Consider the following 17878-nt stretch of genomic DNA (forward strand, 5'->3'; position numbering starts at 1 on the left):
TTATAAGGGATGCACTGAATCCATCTTTTTGGATTTGGCCAAAATCTCAACCAAATCTAATTTGCTAGTTCAGAATTAAAAAAATCCATCAATTGTGAACCAATGTTCTCACGTGAAGTTATCTAGTCACATGACATTATAGTATCATATTAGGGATTTGTCTTTCTTTCCTGTTATATATAGTGCCAACATATTCTACATAACTGTACAGATATTATACATCATTCCCACCAGTCCCTGCCCCGTGGAGCTTACAATCTAAGGTCCAAACACATACGCTAGGGAGAGATTTATCAGGTGCAAATGAACCTGCCTGTATGCAGTTGGAGTGTGCCCAAGTAGGAAACCTACACAGTCTTGGCAAGAGCACACAAACTCAAAAGGAAGAAAAAGGCAAAGCTATTTTAACAAATATGAATGGAAATGTAATAATTAGGTGAGCAACCTTACTAATTTGAGGCCACAAGTGACAGTGAAATTTGCCCAGAAAAACTCTGGCCATGAATATTTTTCTTTCAAGTTTTTAAGATTAACAAAAAAAAAATGCTTAAAGTAAAACATCAGATAATAATTGCAGCTTGTGATCTTTATGAGATCATAAAACATGAAAGCAACAGCATATGTCCTCTTTTCTCTAATTACTAGTTTTAGATTTGGTCTGAAATCAGCGTGGTAGAATAGAAGCATATACACATCAAACATACACATTACTGAAGAAAGAGATGGCCCTGCTTGTTAGACCTCACTCAATTAATTCCTTTTTTCTTCTGCCGCCCTCGGGCTCAGAATGGTATCTGCTTTCTGGTTTACAGGACATAAAAGGGGTTAAGCTCTGGCATGAACTTTACTTGTAAGACGTGCCAGGAGATCGCAGAGGTCTCTTACCTCCCGCCGGGTGCACTTCAGGGTTTCGGATCTAGTGACGCTGGCGTTTGACGCCGAGCATCACAACGGCATCCTGGCGCGCCGATTTAGAATTTTGGCGCTGAGATATCTTTAAAAGACCAGTCCACCATTTTGCAAGTGCCCAAGCTGGCTTCAGTTTACCTGTTCCTGCTCAAGCGTTATACTGACTTCTGATTTCCTGGTTTTCGACTTCTGCCTGACCCTCGACTATGTTTTCTGCCGCCTGCCTTAAACTCTTCGCCTGAATTGACAAGCCTTCTCTAATTCCTGCCGGTACCTCGCTTACGGACTTCTTTTGCACTTCCTTGTTGGATTCTGCAGCAGAAAGCCCGGGGCCTCAAAAAGGCATTGGTGAACACTGGAACCCACAGGGTCCACCTGTCCCTTGCAGGTACTACCACCAAACAAGGTTCCTGATAACAGGATCGTTACATTATTAGACCTGTGATTATAACCTATAATGCCAATGTCACACTGGGCTGTTTCTTGACCTTTTTATAGGCATCACTACAGCCTGGCTGCAGACACATTGGGCGTAATTTATAAACACCAGGCAAATTTGCACCTGGGCATTAACCCATTTCAGCCAGCTGCAAGTTGAACATTGAAACAAACAATTTGATTGGTTGCCATGGGTTACTGCCCAGGTGCAAAGTTGCCCAGGGTTTATAAATGACCCCCACGGAGTGAATATCAGTGCTAAAACATGTGAGAATGAATTTTGGCACGGAAATCTGCTGTGTGTGTCTGCACCTGGGTCTACGCAGTGGCGCCAAGAGCAGACACCAAAGACAGCAGATATTACAGAGGGGCAGTTTCTCGGCTTACGCTTATATGCAGGCCAAGAAACAGCCTAGTGTGGCATTAGCATCAGACCTCCTATTTACTGAAATTGCATCTGGCCCTGGGCACAAGTCTAGTGAAGTGCCACTATCTTGCCTCCTATTCCAGCACTCTTGCAGCTGCCCTGGGTTGAGAGCATGCAATATAGAGTCTTAAATACCAGTCTAAAGCTGGTCATACATGGTCAGATTTAAGATGCCCCTTTAGGCTGAGTTAGCAGATTTTCTGCCCATGTGTGGGTCCAGATATCCATTGAATAGGTTCAAAAATAGCTTTGATCTTTATGTGTATGGGCCGCTTAACTCTACTCTGAATTTGCACAGACCAGAGTAGCCACAATAGTAGCAATTTTAATCATTGAGGGAAAGGGCACCCCCTGCTCAGTGATGAATCCTTTCTTTTCCCTTTAATTGCTCTAGACACAAGCAGTTGGGAATTCAGAATGTTATATGAATAACCACAAATCTGAATATGTGGTGCTTGGTAGCCAGGGTCAGGGACGCCAACAACTAGACTGCAATTTCTATTGTATGCTGGAAAGAGGTAGAATAGAAAGGTAACATTTTAAAAGAACTACAGAAAATAAATAATTGAGAAATTGATTAGAAAAGGTGTATCCATAACACATGAAAAGTTAATTTAAAAGTGACCTTCACATATAATGCATAACACTGCATAGCATTGCACTAGGTTCTATTCTCTATCAGGGGGTTTGTATGTACTCTGTCCAAGTGGGTGGGTTTCTCTATAGATGCAGCTGTTACAATACAAAGGATATACTAGCTTCTAATGAACAAACACTATAAAGTCAGCTGAGGAAGAAAAAGCAGTGAAGCATCACACATTTTATATAAAGAACTGTGTAAAGTAAAGCAATAAGGGATAAAAACAATATCTCAGCCCAGTTCTACACATCATGTCATCCTTCAAGTCAAAACAATATAAATGGCTGAATCTTACCGGACTGGTTTCTTCTGAACTTTCTGCGGATCCGGCGGAATGTACGGAATTATCCTGGGTTCAAAGTTCTCAGCATTTTCCATGCCAGCGGGGACTGAATTGGGCTTCCTTGCTGCATTGACGTTACTCCTGTCATGAATTGCATCGGATATGGCTCCAGACCCACCGGACCTCAGGCCTCCGCACGGCTCTTCCACCCATGTTACACTTAGCAAGCTCAGAGTGAACCCTAATGAGATGCCAACCACCACGGGCCCAACGGGCCGAAAAAGAGACAGAAACATAGATAGTCTCATTGCAGCCCAGGTCCAAATGCACTGTCCAGCTCCGAGGACACTCGCCTCAGGCTCCAAGCTACAGGCAGAAGAATGTTCTTCTATTGTCAGTGTGGGATAGTCATTTCAACAGTGTGTCCAAGGATCTCGGAAATACCAAACTTGAGCTGGGGGGGGGTTGATTTAAATACCAGGCAGGGTATTTGCTTTGCCTCCCTATTAGCTGCCCTTCTCTTAGTACCCTGTCATCTAAAGCTTCACCTTTACTAATAGAATCGACATTATTCCCAGTATTTCCCCCCAAAACCAGGTTCCTCTTTTGCTGTAGCCAATGCTCCTCTCCCTCCCTTCAAACTAGTGCTCAGTTCTACCTGCAAAATTCACTTTGTGCCCCCAATAAAGCATCCTGCCCAATGCTCTTTACCCACAACTTCTCTCTGCACCCAACAAATGCACTTTTCCCGGTTACCCCCAAACTGGAATTCTTTTCAATTCCTCTCCCCCAAAAAATTCAACCCACTCAGTTCACTTTCCCAGAACTGCGTTTCCCCAAGTTCTCTCTGTCCCAAGATGCGATCTGTTGAGTTCTCTATGTGCCAGGCTACACTACTTCACTCACGTTTCCCCTTGCAATTCCCAGGTCTCTCAGGTACCCCGACCCCTCGCACTACGTGACTTTCCTCAGCAGCTTTCACTTTGCTCTCGTCTCTCTTTCCAGCCCCACAGGCCGGTCTCCTTGCTACACCGCTTCTTCCCGCACGCCCGGTCTCCCAACAATTCCATTCACTCTCCTTCCTCCTCTTCACCCAGAGGCTCCCAGCAACCACCTGACGTGTCACCTCAAAGCACCGCCCCCTACACTTACATCATCAGCTGAGCTCCCACGGCGAAGGAGAAACCAAAGCGAGACGTAGAACGCAAGGACCGGAAACGAGGCTTATTTAATGATCAGCCAATGTTATATATATAGTGATCGTGTCCAGAGAAAGACTTTTTAGTTTATAGGTCTAATTTTTGTGGCTGAATATGATTTTTATTAATATTGCCCCTTTTTCATAAATTAGGTTCCCGTTAACATACAAGTATGTTTTGTATCTTTTTGAACAGTAATGGGAAACTGGAGCCCAGAGTTGTTATCTTGTATTCCCCTGGCCTCCACCAAAGTATATTTCAGGCACCAAACGTCACTGCAGTGGGATTGTGGGCAGCGGGGGGGGGTGGTTTGAATTCCAGAAACTTAATGGGTCTTCTCTCCCCCTGGTCCACCATTAGGATTGCCACCTGGCCTGTAAGAATATAGGAAGGCCAGTATTTTTTTCCAAAAAAGGTGGCTACCCTATGTACCATAACCCTGGGTTCAGTACGGTGGTGGTGCCTTGCAGCCCTGGGGCACCTTGTCTATTCTTCCTGTATGTGTGCAAGTTTTCTCATGGTACTGTGGATTCCTCCCAAACCCATGCCATAGGCACACAGGTTAATTGGCTCCTGATAAAACAGACCCAAGTGTGTGATGCAACAAGGACCTCAGGGGCTCAGACTGCAAATTTCACTGAGCACAGAATGATATTTTCTTTTTTCTCTCCAGCTGCAACACACGGTCAAGGAGATAATGGCAATGAAAAAACATAATGTCTGCCACACTCGTTTCAAATACATCAGTGGCCACAGGCTTTCTTCACTATTACACTTGTAGCCTAAAGCTGGCCACCCATGGGCTGATAAAAGCTGCACCCTTCAGATCAAGTTGGCAGCTTACAAAGCTGGCCGGCAAAGACTTCATCGGTATGTTGTAGCAGTATTCGCTCAGTGGGTTTCTCTAGGCCTGTTGTATGGTCCAATCACTGGCGCGGGCCCAGACTGGCAGTCTGTAGATTCTGGCAAATGCCAGAGGGGCTGCTGTAAGATGCCATGCACAGTTATTAATGAGGAAGTTTGAGCCTCTGTGTACTTGAAATGCAAGGGTAGTTTGAATTTCAGTATGGACCTGCACTGGCTGCCCTCCTGGATCAGGGATGGATCAGCCTTGGTTTTACCAGTGTATAGGTGGCCATATTTGGCAGAGATCCGCTTGTTTGGCAACCTAGCTAAATCTTACCATGTATGGGCAGCTTAATATTGACAGATGGGCATGTAATTAGGGCAGCAATTTAAGGCAGGTTGCCTCTCAGGCTGGATTTGTGACAAGGCCCAGGCCTAGGAAGGCAAGATTTAAGGGACGGCATTCCACCCAGGCACATGCTCTCACAGGTGGCAGGGAGCAAGGTCCCTGTGGGCTTGGGGTGCCTGAGGAGAAAATCCGGGCTTGCGCCCTCTGGTGCGTATATGGAACATAAATTTCCATTTCTTGGCAAATTTCCATTGCCAATGGAAATAACTGAAAGTCCTGATTTCCAAAATGACCTAAAGGAAAGAAGAGGTGCCAGGACAGAGCAAGATGGTGAATGGAGGAGGAATTAAAATGTTGGGTGGTGACTAGGGTTGCCTGGCCGGTAAACATAATGGTTGATCCAATAGCGAAAAAAGATAAATATATAGGAACACCCTAGTGGTGACGGTGCTAAATTAATGGTTAGTCTCACACTGACTATACAGGGGGCACCTGAACTGCCAGTTAGCCCTTAGTTTGCAAAAGGAGAGCTAAGCCACAAAACTGGTATAGCAGTAAATAAACTGCTAATATTTTAGAAACCACTAAAAAATAACTTTTGAAGCACTCTGAGCACATTTACATTTCTATTCTACTTGGGTTTAGAATAGATCCCCCAGAATGCAAATGTGGAATGCTGCTCGGCAGGTATGTATTACTGCATGAATCTCAAGGAGAGGAATCTTCCATTAGGAACAGGTCTGGAAAGGTGGTAGGTGTTTAACAACTGCAGTAATCAGATCTGTCTGTGTAGTCCGTCCACTAGTTCGAATCTACCCCTTGTATTTGCCACGTTATAAATGTTTTTTATTATCAATATTTTGCCTGAAGCATCTGACTGTTCCAGGTATATCCCTAAAATAAAATGTGATAGAACCAGCTACTATGTAATTACACAGATCTATATTGGGGTTCAGACTGCGGTCTGGTTTAGTAAAAGCAGCGATATTTACGGTATATGTCAGCGCCACCTACAGGCAACAATGTATCAGTACAAAAAAGTAATATTATTTTGTAAATACACTTTTAGCCCAAATCCCCCATTTTTTTCCTATGACACTGTATCTTCAGCGACTGGGACTGAGTAATATTTAAAACAAACGCACATAGTTCGTATTGACGGCTGCTCGTCATTCTAACATGAAAGAACTCGTCACAGAACTTCACGTTACAGAGTAAACTACGTTTCCCGGCATTCCAATCGCCGGCAGAGGTTTGTGACGTCACTTCGACGTCTCAGACTGCTTCTCCGACTAAAAAAAAACTACAGTTCCCGTCAGTCTGTGCGCTCGTGTGATTATAAATGCTCATTTGGCATTTCAGGTGAGGAATGTTCTCTTAGGTTGATGTATGCGCGCGGGGAGAGCAACCAATTATGTGAATTTAAGGGGTCAAGTCCTGTGTTTGTTTGTTTCTTCCTGTTGCTTTAAAGGCTGTTGCTCTGTGAAGTGTTCCTTCCTAGAAACGTATTCATATAATATGTAGGGAGCCTCATAATTATTAGTTTGGAGTGCCCTTCCTTCCAGTGGACCCTGGGTGTTAGCCTACTGCAGCCCAACTAAGTAGAATGTGCCCTACAACAAAAACAGCCAGAAAAAGATACAAAGTTTCTGAAACTCAAATAAGAGGCTTTTGGCAGAGAGCCCAGAATACGTGGCAGCTAGTTATGTGCGGGTATGGTGAAATACAACCTGAACCTGCCTTCCCTCTGAGCCCGACTTCCAGGACCCTTTTATAGACCTGCGCCGCCTCGACTTTGACATCACAAAAGAGGTGGGGCGAGCTCCTCACTAGTGACAGCTGCACTTATATACATTTGTAGCAATTTAAGATAAGCAAAGAGACAATTTTAACTTTTTAAAAAAGGCAGGTCTCTTGGGGAAACTTGTGACTTGCAGCTTAAAGGGCAATTCACTTTCATTTGCAAAACTATAATAACACATAAAACCTGACCCTAAAACCCCCAGAAATGTGTTCGAACTTTCTATAGTATGCTACATTTGGTAAAATAGTAGTATTTAGGGGTGTGGTCAAAATGTTGCCGCTCTATACACAGCAAATCTTTTTGTCCCTCTTTCTATTTTCCAAATATTGGGAAGTTTGCGCATTCTCTGTATATTTGTTTTTATACATATGGGAAGGAGGTTACATATTGTACAGTAGAGGGGTATAGCTTATATGTGCTCAAAACATTCCTTCTCTGTATATTTGTATTTATAGTAGGGATGCACCGAATCCAGGATTCGGTTCGGGACTCAGCCAGGATTCGGCCTTTTTCAGCAGGATTCAGCCGAATCCTTGTGCCTGGCCGAACCGAATACAAATCCTAATTTGCATATGCAAATTAGGGGTATGGAGGGAAATTACGTGACTTTTTGTCACAAAACAAGGAAGTTAGGATTCGGTTCGGTATTCGGCCAAATCTTTCCCAAAGGATTCGGGGGTTCGGCCAAATCCAAAATAGTGGATTTGGTGCATCCCTAATTTATAGATATGAAGGGAGCAGTTCTTTGGACGTCTGTAACAAGCAAGTTAGGGTGTTATGTATGCACATAATGTTAAACAACAAGCAGAAGCACTCAGTGTGCAGTTACAGCATGAACAAGCTCCAGATTTATGGAACAACCAATATCAGAAAACATGTTTGTGGGACCTAGGCCTAAACTCTTATATCAGCCAGATAGGGCATAGCATATAGATAGCAAATATCCAGGCCCGGATTTGCGGCAAGGCCGCATAGGCCCGGGCCTAGGGCGGCAAAAAAATAGGGGCGGCATGCCGCCCAGCCGCACTATGGGGACGCGTGCGTCCCCATTCAATTACAGCAGCTGCGCCGGCGAAAAAACGCCGGCGCGCTGGGAAGGGGAGGTGAGGTGGGCGCTAGGACCGCGCGGCCGCCTGGTCGGACCGCGCGGCCTAGGGGCGCCGCACATTGAAATCCGGCGCTGCAAATATCTGCTCATTCTAGTGCCCAGAAATAAAAAGCAGTCCTGTGCAAGTCCACACTGAGATTCAAAATGTGTCCTGGCATTTCAGGTACGTAGATTTTAAGATAATTTAGCAATGCAGTGTTTTAATGTGTTAATGTTTGTCATGGAAATCCTACAGCCAGATATAGAGTGAAATACCCAACAACCTGCAGAAATTCAATATGGATCACTGCTTCTGAAAAGATCAGTTTTTTAGGGGAACGCCACCTAAAAACAGTTTTATTTTTAACAATGAAAGAAAATATAACTCCAAACTACTTTTCATCATACGCTTATTAAACATTAGGAGTCACCTGTAGCGCTATTTGCTTTTAGGCCCGACCTGGTCAGGACCAAGTAGTATTGATGCCCCACCAACAGGTGCTACATTTGCTCAGACCCCAGCTCCCCCCTTTTCTGCTCTCTCATTCCTTTATTGATCACTCCCCCTCATATTGATCCACTTGTCCTGGCCATGCTCTTGACCAGGTGTGTTTCTGGGGTGAAATTAACCATTTTGATAAAGGGTTATTGAACCTTCAGATAAGGGCTAGAAATTACCCCCCCCCCCATTCAATCCCTCTACAAAAAGATACTGATGACCACATTGTTCCCTTTTGTGTTTATGTTATTCCATTATACAGTGAATAATATTCCCTCTATTGTAAAATATAAAGATATTTTAAGTCACCACTGAGTTCCACGACCATACCATTATACAGGACATGGAACTCAGAGGTAACTTCTAATATCCTCATATTTTGCAAATGGAGGTACTTTATTTATTATTATACACAAGTTTCAGTGAGTCAAGTAACAGAAATGACATCAGAACTCACCGTTTATAACTGATGACATCAGAACTCACCATTTATAACTGATGACATCAGAACTCACCGTTTATAAGGATATCATTTACAAGATATTCATGGCTTTTGTGTATTATATAGTGAATAAAGTACCCCCTCTTGTAAAATATAAGGATATTATAAGTTACCGAGGAGTTTCATGACCATATAAAAACACGAGGCCGAAGGCCGAGTGTTTTTATAAAGGTCATGGAACTCCGAGGTAACTTCTAATATCCTCATATTTTGCAACTGGGGGTACTTTATTTATTATAATACACACACATTTCAGTGAGTCATGTGACAGAAATTACATCAGAACTCACCGTTTATAAGGATATAATTTACAAGATATTCATAGCTTTTGTGTATTATAAAGGTATAATTTACAGGATATCCATGATTCTTGTGTATTATAATATTATCACAGCTATATCTTCCTGTATACCAGTATTATGCAATACTTTGTTTATATGCACCTTCCCTCACACTGTTTTATGGGCCTATTGGGAACTGAACGCTTAGAAGATATTAGCCTGAAATGCAGAGCTAGATATGTTTGATGTAAGGGCAAATTCCACCAAACAGCCATAAAGCAAAGGTGATTGGGTAATTTTTTCACCTGAGACACTAAGCCACTGACCTATGAGCATATTCATGCAAAATCAGGTTTTGGATCTCAGATGTAATTTCTTCTTTCCTAATACACAAAGTTTGCTCATAGCCTGTACAAGCACAATTCAGCAGGAACAGCCTCCTATGTTTGCTTATAGCCTAGACACAGAAATACCATAGAACTCACCAGCATAGACATTAACCTATATAAAGTTACAACTAGCATGAATAAATGAGGGTATAACTCTTAGTGATCCCTTTTGCAGTAGCTCAGTAGTTTCTCCCTTTCCCCCCTCCAAACAGCTATGTGTACTATACGCTAATCACGTGAGGGAAATAACGAGTAGCCATAAGGTCAGTTAATAAAAGTAACAATAAATGGACATTGAGTTCTCAGTTCTCTTGAGCTTCAGCAAGCAATGAGCAGAGTTTCTATGGTGATTGACCCTCAAGAACAGAATGTTCATCCCAGTTCCAGAGCATGAAATCATTAGCGGATCCTTGGGCCAAGAAAGCTCACATTGATTTTTGTCTTCATTTAACCTCTGGTGATCTGCAGGGGATGCTAAATAAAGGCAAAGTTCTCCTTTATTCAATGCTTTTATTTCAGTTTAACAGATCAGGACAAACTCTCCTCTGTTGCCAAATGCAGCTCCATCATGCGAGGGGCTAAGTAAGTACCAGTAAGAGAAGGAGAACCTCCTCACACAGCAAGGTAAGCACAGACTGTTACATCCATTTGCCCCTTCTAATGCCATTGTGCTGGACTTCTGTGTATTTGATGCCTGACCAATGACATGAGCCGGCAGCAGAGAAGGAGGAGGATGTAGATCTGTGTGGACAGACTCATGTAGCAAGGTTACTTATTGGACAAGCTTCCTGCATATTAAATTTGTGGGAACTGCAAGGCTTGACACCCACCCGTGACCTAATGGAGGCCTCACATTGTTGCAGAGCTCTCCCATAAGATGGTAACTGCTCTCAATCCATATGGAAACACTTGCAACATTCAGCACAAAATTAAAACCTGTATGGTGGAAAACAGGGAACTATCACTAGCAATGAAGATAAGACTTTGCCCTTCCTTTGCTTGCACTTGTGAGTGTGTACTTTAAACATAAATAGTTTAATATACAGCAGAAGTAGCTGATGTAACCTCTATTTATTGGACTGTTTTATCGCAAAGTGCTGACCAAAGGTCTGGTGGTAAGGGGGGTTGGGGAGAGGGAAAAAGAATAAATAGAACACCAAGTGAAGCCGCTCAGTATCGAATATGATATTTGGATGAGCTGCGACCAGCCACACAAAATACACGGCCAGGACTAAGAGTCTAAATAGATCCAGTTTAAGGTGAGTGAATGTGTCACTATAATAACCTGCAGGTATCTTGGGCTGGAACCACAATTAAAATCTACAGCTATCCAATAACCAATTTTTAATGATTCTGATACCTGGGGCGCTGTTTGGTCAGCTCTGTGTTTCTATTGTTTGTCTAAGTCAGTAGCCATCCCCCTTCCATAACAGAATCACAGTCCTCAAAATGTTAGTAAAGACTCTCTATATAATATGGAGACCTGATTTACAATTGGTAGATTAACTGAGGCGGTAGTGGAGGGGAGGGATTTCTGGATAAGATTGTGGGACCTTTAGAAAGTTCATAGGAGGTCTTCCTTATATGTATGTGTGTTATACTATGCAATAAAGTATAACAAGGTGTGTTATTGCGAGTGGGTTTCCTCCGGTTTTTCCGGTTTCCTCCCAAACCGTACATGTACCCATACAGCCCAGTACAGTATGAAAAAAAAATGAAATGAAGAGAAAATGTTGAGAACAGAGAGAAAAGGCCTCCAGTCCTGGCATGTGGCTGAAGCTTCCCAGGCATGCATGTGATCAGGCTCCACTTGTTAAAGATATTGGAGAAGGAAATATTGCGAAAGGCAATGCTTGAAACTGCAAGCACATTTTAATTCAAGTGGAAGTGGTGAATGGCTCTCTGTCTGAACTTATTGACTCTGACACAGATGAACCTGGTTTCCAATTGCACAACAGTCAGTCAACATCCATTAAAACTTTAAACAGTGGGCACGTAAAAAAAAATGTTTCGAAGCTAATAAATAAGCACTGCCTGTTGGAAATGACATCTCAATTACCAGAAGCCTGAGAAACTTCTCAGAAACGTTTAACTAGGGTAAACAAGTCTGGTGAGTGGGGCATGGGGAATTAGTACAGACAGGTGGGGATGCTAGGATAAATGCATGAATGATTTGACTGCTGTGACAGTGCCATGTTTTATCTGTGTTTTTGTAGGTATCTCTGGACACTTCACTGTGATCCATGGATGGTGTGTATTTTGGAACCCATCCACCCAGAGTGGTAATAGTTGGGGCTGGCTTTGCCGGACTTGGGGCAGCCACCAGCTTGGCAAAACAAGGGGTGAGAGACTTGGTAATCTTAGAAGCTTCAGATCGAGCAGGCGGCCGGGTTTTAACACACAAAACCTTTGGTAGCCCTGCCTTAGAACTTGGAGCCACATGGATCCATGGTCAGACAAACAATCCATTGTATCAAATGGCCAAAGAGAAAGGGTTGCTAGCAGACAATGGGTTTAACATGGTAACATGCCAGCCAATAAGTGTCACCCCACAGGATTATTTTTTTTCTGAAGAAGGGAAGCTTTTCCCTGCAAATGATGTAGATCGGGTAACTTGCTTTTTTGGCCAAGCCATGGCTAAGATTAATCAACAGGACTTCAAGTCGGAATGTGCATCATGGTCAGTCGGGAAGTATCTAGATCAAGAGTTTGCAGCGTCCAGTATTTCTAAGTCCGAGTTGTCCGAGGGTATCTTTGAGTGGTGTAAACGCACAGAGTGTGTTGATGAGGCTTGCAATTCCATGTATGAGTTTTCCCTGAGTCAGCTGGGCCTCTATACTGCACTAGAAGGACCTTTTTTCAACTGTTTGGGCAGCAGTGGCTATCAAGCTCTGCTTAACAATTTGCTAGATCAACTTCCTCCAAATTCTTTGCGTTGTTGTAAACCCGTAAAATGTGTCCAATGGGAAGGTTCCCCTCCATCATCTAAGTCCAAACCTCCTGCCTTGGTGCTTTGTGAAGATGGAGAGGAATTTCCAGCAGATCATGTGATTGTCACTGTGTCTCTTGGCTACTTGAAGGAACATGCCTCAAGCCTTTTTGACCCACCGCTACCTCAAGGGAAGATGGAGGCTGTTGAACGGCTAGGCTTTGGCACAGTGGCCAAGATCTTCTTGGAGTTTTCTGAGGCTTTTTGGCCCGATGATTGTGCAGGTATACAACTTGTGTGGCAACAGGGACCAGAGAGTCCAGAGGGCTATGCTGCTCTCAACCAGGAGGATTCACTGAGATCTGAGTGGTACAAGAAGATCGGGGGGTTTGACTGTGTTCCTCTGCACCGTAGCATTCTTTGTGGCTGGATCACTGGACTTGCTGCTGAACATATGGAAACACTGCCTGAGAAGGAGGTGGGAGACGTATGTGTCAGGTAAGACAAAACATTGTTATTTGAGCATAGGATCTGTCTATGTAATATGTCACTTTTGCAAGATGTTGCCTTTGTACTGAGCTTTTATACTCCATACTTCCTGCTTCAAAGCAGCTCTCTTTCCCATGGACAGGCCTGGGGCAGGACTTGGTTCTAATATGGAGGGGAACCCTCATGACCAGCTTATTTTGGGTCAAATCCCAACATTCTCCCTGACCATGGGAGTAAGAGCTGAGCAGGAAAAGGAAGTACCATGAATCCGGGTGATTCACCAAATCACCTCATGATTCCTTGCTCCATGGCTTGACTCTGCTCCTTGACATCATAGCCCTGCCCCAGTAACATCACTAGCCTGCCCATTTACAACATGGTCCTCCCCCTCGAGAACCCACCTTTTGTCCAACCCTACTCATGTCACTCCCATGAGGGCTGCATCTGCCTGCATAGTTTGGGTCCATTTGCACACAACTCTGTGTGGAAATATTTCGGGCTTCAGTAACTGGTGCAAAGTTATGAACCTGATTTGATGGACATAAGTACACAAATGCAATATAGAAATTATGCTTCTCCCTTTCATCTCACTCAGAGTCAGATTTCACTGTAAGTACTTATTCACTCCTGGTTTCAACTGGCGTTTCTAATCTTTTTTTCACCCCTTCTTTCTATGCCTTGTAGGATATAGCACAACCCCTTCACACTGCAAATATTATTGTACATAATATTCCTACTCACTCTTTATAATCTTTTAATCCCCACATTTTCTCTTTTTGTTCTCATTTACAGCCCTTGTATTATAGCTGCTCTGGTCTTCTATTAAACTGCCTGATTATATTTTCTGTAGCTCCCCTTTTATTTGATGTGCAGATTCTGTTATCTTACTATCTTTTCTGCCCTTGGGGTTCTTCACAGGTGTTTTGAATGCACTTTCCAGATGCCACTGTTTCATTATTGTATTCTTAACTCAGACTCAAAGTTATTTAATGATATTCTGTAAACATTTTACAATAAAAACAGCCAAGTACAAGTAGTAGTCTGTATTGACATTTATTGATACAAACAACACTCTATAAGACACTAGAGTCACCCTGCTATAGTTCCAGGACCTTCAGGCTGGGCCTCAGCAGGAGTTCCATTATTATTTCATAATCAATTTGGCAAAAAGCTGCAAAAGAAAATTCATATCATTTAGTAAAGGTCTGAGCTGAGGACTGAGCTGCCGCTCTTGAGATGCTGTGGGCCATACCCTGCCTCCGGCAGGGAGCAATTCTTGTTTCTGGCCTGGCAGAGCCAAAGTTATAAACAGCGGCCATTTCATTTACAGTATGTGTCTGTGTGTCTCAGCTATAATGCTGCGGATAATGGACGTGCTGTAACTTTCCATTTTTATGGTTTCTAAATCATTGATGCTCTTATGTTCATTCAAATTACATTCTGCACTCATTTACTATTTGCCTTCTGTTTTCATCTCTTCTTCCCATTTTCTCTCTCCCCATTGTCAATCTCTTTTTCCATACCTGCTGCTCCCTTGCTGTTTTATGTCTTGGACACAGACTACTGAAGCAATTTACAGGCTGGCATGTGTCGGAGCTGAGGCGAGTCCTGCGCTCCACGTGGCACACTAACCCCTACATTAGAGGCTCTTACACCAACGTGCCAGTAGGAGTGGATGCAGTGAAAGAACAGAAAGCACTAGAAGAACCTCTTCCTTCAACGCACCAGAAGAAAAGGCTCAGGGTATTTGTCTTTTGTGTTGTGTTTCCGCTACAATTCCAAATGGAGTGCCCTACTGTGCACCTGTAGTGTACCTTCCTCTTTCTAGCCATTATTGGGTGGCATACCAGAACCTTCATCCCACCATGTCTTGTCTTATTCTTGCCTGTACCTTCCTCATCCCGCTGTGTCTTATTCCTACCTGAACCTTGCTCATCCAACTTTATCAAATTTATTCCAGAACTTTGGCCCTTATCACCATTGTTCGCTCTAATTCCTTCTCAGCTACATTTGCAATAGTGATGTGCGGGCCAAGAAAACTTTGACCCGGACCCTCCCGACCCACACTGGCCTTCCCTCCTCCGTTTATAGACCTGTGCTGACCTGCTGATAATGTCACAAAAGGGGTGTGGCAGGTGCAAGTCTATAAAAAGGAAGCCAGAAGTCAGAAGCCGGCAGTCTAAGGTCACAGGTGTGGAGATCAGGCAGAAGAGTGACCTGCAAGAGGAACAGCGTGGTCAGCCCAAACCTGCTCTGGGGTCCCTCGAGTATGGAGCCGGACCGCACATCACTAGTTTGCAAAAAAATTATTTTGTGCGCACATTTTAAACTTATGTGTGCCGTTTTTTAAAACTGTGTACTCAGGTCAGAATTAATACAACATTTTGTGTTTTAACACAAAATTCTTTGTGTGCACCACAATTTGTTGTGTGCTGGGTCCTCAGAAGCGCACACCTTAGAGGGAACCAAGCTTGCCACCATGTGTTATTCCTATCTGAACCTTCCTCTTCCCACAGTGTCTTATTCCTACCAGAACATTTTTCATCCCAACATGTCTTATTCCTACCTGAACATTCCTTATCCCACCAAGTCTTGTTCCTACCTGAACATTCGTTTTCCCACCAAGTCTTATTCCTACCCGAACATTTCTTTTCCCATCAAGTCTTATTTCTGCCTGAACATTCCTTGCCCGCCATGTCTTATTCCTACCAGAACCTTTCTCATCCCACCATGATTTGCTCCTCCTATTGGTCCTATTACTACTTTTAACTTGATCTGTCACCCATCTCCTATGTTTAGCCTTTGCAGGTGCTATTTGCAGGGGAAGCCACTCACACCAATTTCTACACAACAACTCATGGTGCCTACCTGACTGGAGTGCGGGAAGCAGAGAGGATCCTGGAGCACTATGAGATTAGGACAAACTCTCGTCTGTAACCACTGTGTACAACTGGTCTGCAAAGCTGAGCCAAATGCTGCTATGTCTGGGTTTGCCAATCCCCGGCAGGCAGTGTATTTTCTCTTAACTTTCATACCTCATCAATAAAAAATGCCTTTCCCCTGAAAGGGAGAACCTGAAAAATCATTATTAATATTGCTTTCTTATTCAGAAAACAACGATTTGTACTTGTACAGGCAAAAGAAAACAAAGATTTGTACTTGTAACAGGCAATACATATATATATATACAGTATATATATATATTTTTTTTCCTTGCCAGTACCAAGAATTGTTCCATCAGCCTAGGTACAGGCACCTGCAACGGATCTTGGTGACAGTTTGAATTTTGGAGGTGCAATCTGCCATGTGCATGAGCCTGATTTCAAGAAGCCCACTCCTCTAGGCCCCCCCACCTCTTGCACCCCACCTCACCCCCCGCTTGCTTCCCCCGCTGTTTCGTACTCTCCGGCGTTCACACCATCCCCAACCTTCCCCCCAGCCACTCTAACCTCCTCTCCGCCCATTCATTTATTCCCACCCAACTTCCCTCCCCAACTGCTCAAATCTCACCTGCACCAACTGGCTTTCCACAGCAATACTGCTATTTTGTGCACAGAGCACTCTTTCCCTGTCAGCTTTATGGACTTATCGTGCGGCCAGTGGGCATCATGCCTCTACCCCATTTATGTCCAATTTTAACCCTAATATACTGGCCTTTGTGACCTGCCCACAACTCCAAACCAACAAAATTGTTCCAGTACCAGACAAGGAAGAAGGCTGAGTCTACCGTAGGGGCTGATTTTTGGCCTGCATTTTTCAGCTGGCATAGTTTAAGGAAGTAAGTCAGGAGAATGGCGCCTCTGTAGAAGGCAGAATCTCTGATGACAGGGATACCATACAACTAAAATATCAGTAGACCTTTTCATATTCACTTTGTAAATACAGTGGGGGTGGGAGGGTTTTGTAGGTTTGTCAGCAGCCCTCCCCACCTCAAAACTCTCACATGACCAACTGGTCAGATGGGGGTTGATAGAAAGACCCCACCTGTTGGGTAAATTATGAGGTTTATGGCTTCCATAGCAAACAGCTGAAAAACCACAGGAAACCCTTTGATACTGATAATTTGGTTTTTTGGGAGAGTGCTCTTATAATTAACATTACTTTTCCCATATACAATGCATACACATACAAAACATCCTCATACACATAAATATATAAATATGGCAAAACCTTAAATAAGCATTTTCTAACAGCAGTAAATCAATGAAGATGCAGGAATCCTATTGCACTTCATGTTTTGCCAAGGTATGAACTTTCACCATGGCAGAAGCCCTGTTATGAACACTGGCAACAAATATATATTTACTGACCAATGAGGTTGCAACCCTACTGATAATCGCAGTGGCAGTCGGCTGAATGAATACCCTGCAATATCATATGTTCAGCTGGTTTGTTGCACCACTCAAAAGTAGATGAAGCAAGGGTGCTCATGCATTGGAGTAAAATACATAGTTCATAGTGATGGCACAGGAATTGCACAAACAGGTTGAATGAGTTTTAAAGAAAAAACTGGGTTTATTAAAAACCAACATTTTGGCTCCTCAAAGGAGCCTTTGTCAAGGAGTGCAGTGAAAAGTGCTATATAGCCCTTAGAAACCATGAAACCGTCCCACACCAATGACATCATAGTGCAGACACATAGTAACAAATTGTGGGGTAATATGAGACATAAAAAATTGGGAAAAAGGGAATGGAGGGAATAAAACAATGGAAACAATGGTCATAGCAAAGGGTCCAACACTGTTGACCTGCCCTCAGAAGCCCACTCGAATATCAATTTTTTAGGCAGTGGATTGCTGAGAATGCA

At 43.3% G+C, this 17878-nt stretch overlaps 2 protein-coding genes across 3 annotated transcripts in view; one reads left to right on the forward strand and one right to left on the reverse strand.

The window, feature by feature from the left end:
* Positions 1-3863, reverse strand: part of chpf.L (chondroitin polymerizing factor L homeolog) — a 32039-nt gene extending 28176 nt beyond the window's left edge. The window contains exon 1 of the mRNA XM_018235670.2: positions 2710-3863. Within this exon, the coding sequence (XP_018091159.1) occupies positions 2710-3005 (296 nt within the window). The 5' untranslated portion in view covers positions 3006-3863. The remainder of the gene's footprint in view (positions 1-2709) is intronic.
* A 2473-nt stretch (positions 3864-6336) lies between these two features.
* Positions 6337-16156, forward strand: XB5760632.L (provisional ortholog of polyamine oxidase L homeolog). Of its 2 annotated transcripts, XM_018235671.2 has the most exons (5): positions 6337-6453; positions 10173-10277; positions 11870-13080; positions 14631-14814; positions 15871-16156. In XM_018235671.2, the coding sequence occupies exons 3-5, from the start codon at positions 11897-11899 to the stop codon at positions 16006-16008; spliced, it is 1506 nt and encodes a 501-aa protein (XP_018091160.1). In that variant the 5' UTR covers positions 6337-6453; positions 10173-10277; positions 11870-11896; the 3' UTR covers positions 16009-16156. The 2 variants fall into 2 exon arrangements, with proteins under 2 accessions (XP_018091160.1, XP_041432961.1); XM_041577027.1 differs by lacking the exons at positions 6337-6453; positions 10173-10277 and adding an exon at positions 10290-10912.
* The last annotated feature ends 1722 nt before the right edge of the window (positions 16157-17878 follow it).

The sequence above is a fragment of the Xenopus laevis genome, chromosome 9_10L, assembly GCF_017654675.1.
Source record: "Xenopus laevis strain J_2021 chromosome 9_10L, Xenopus_laevis_v10.1, whole genome shotgun sequence".
In the NCBI taxonomy this organism is placed as follows: Eukaryota; Metazoa; Chordata; class Amphibia; order Anura; family Pipidae; genus Xenopus; species Xenopus laevis.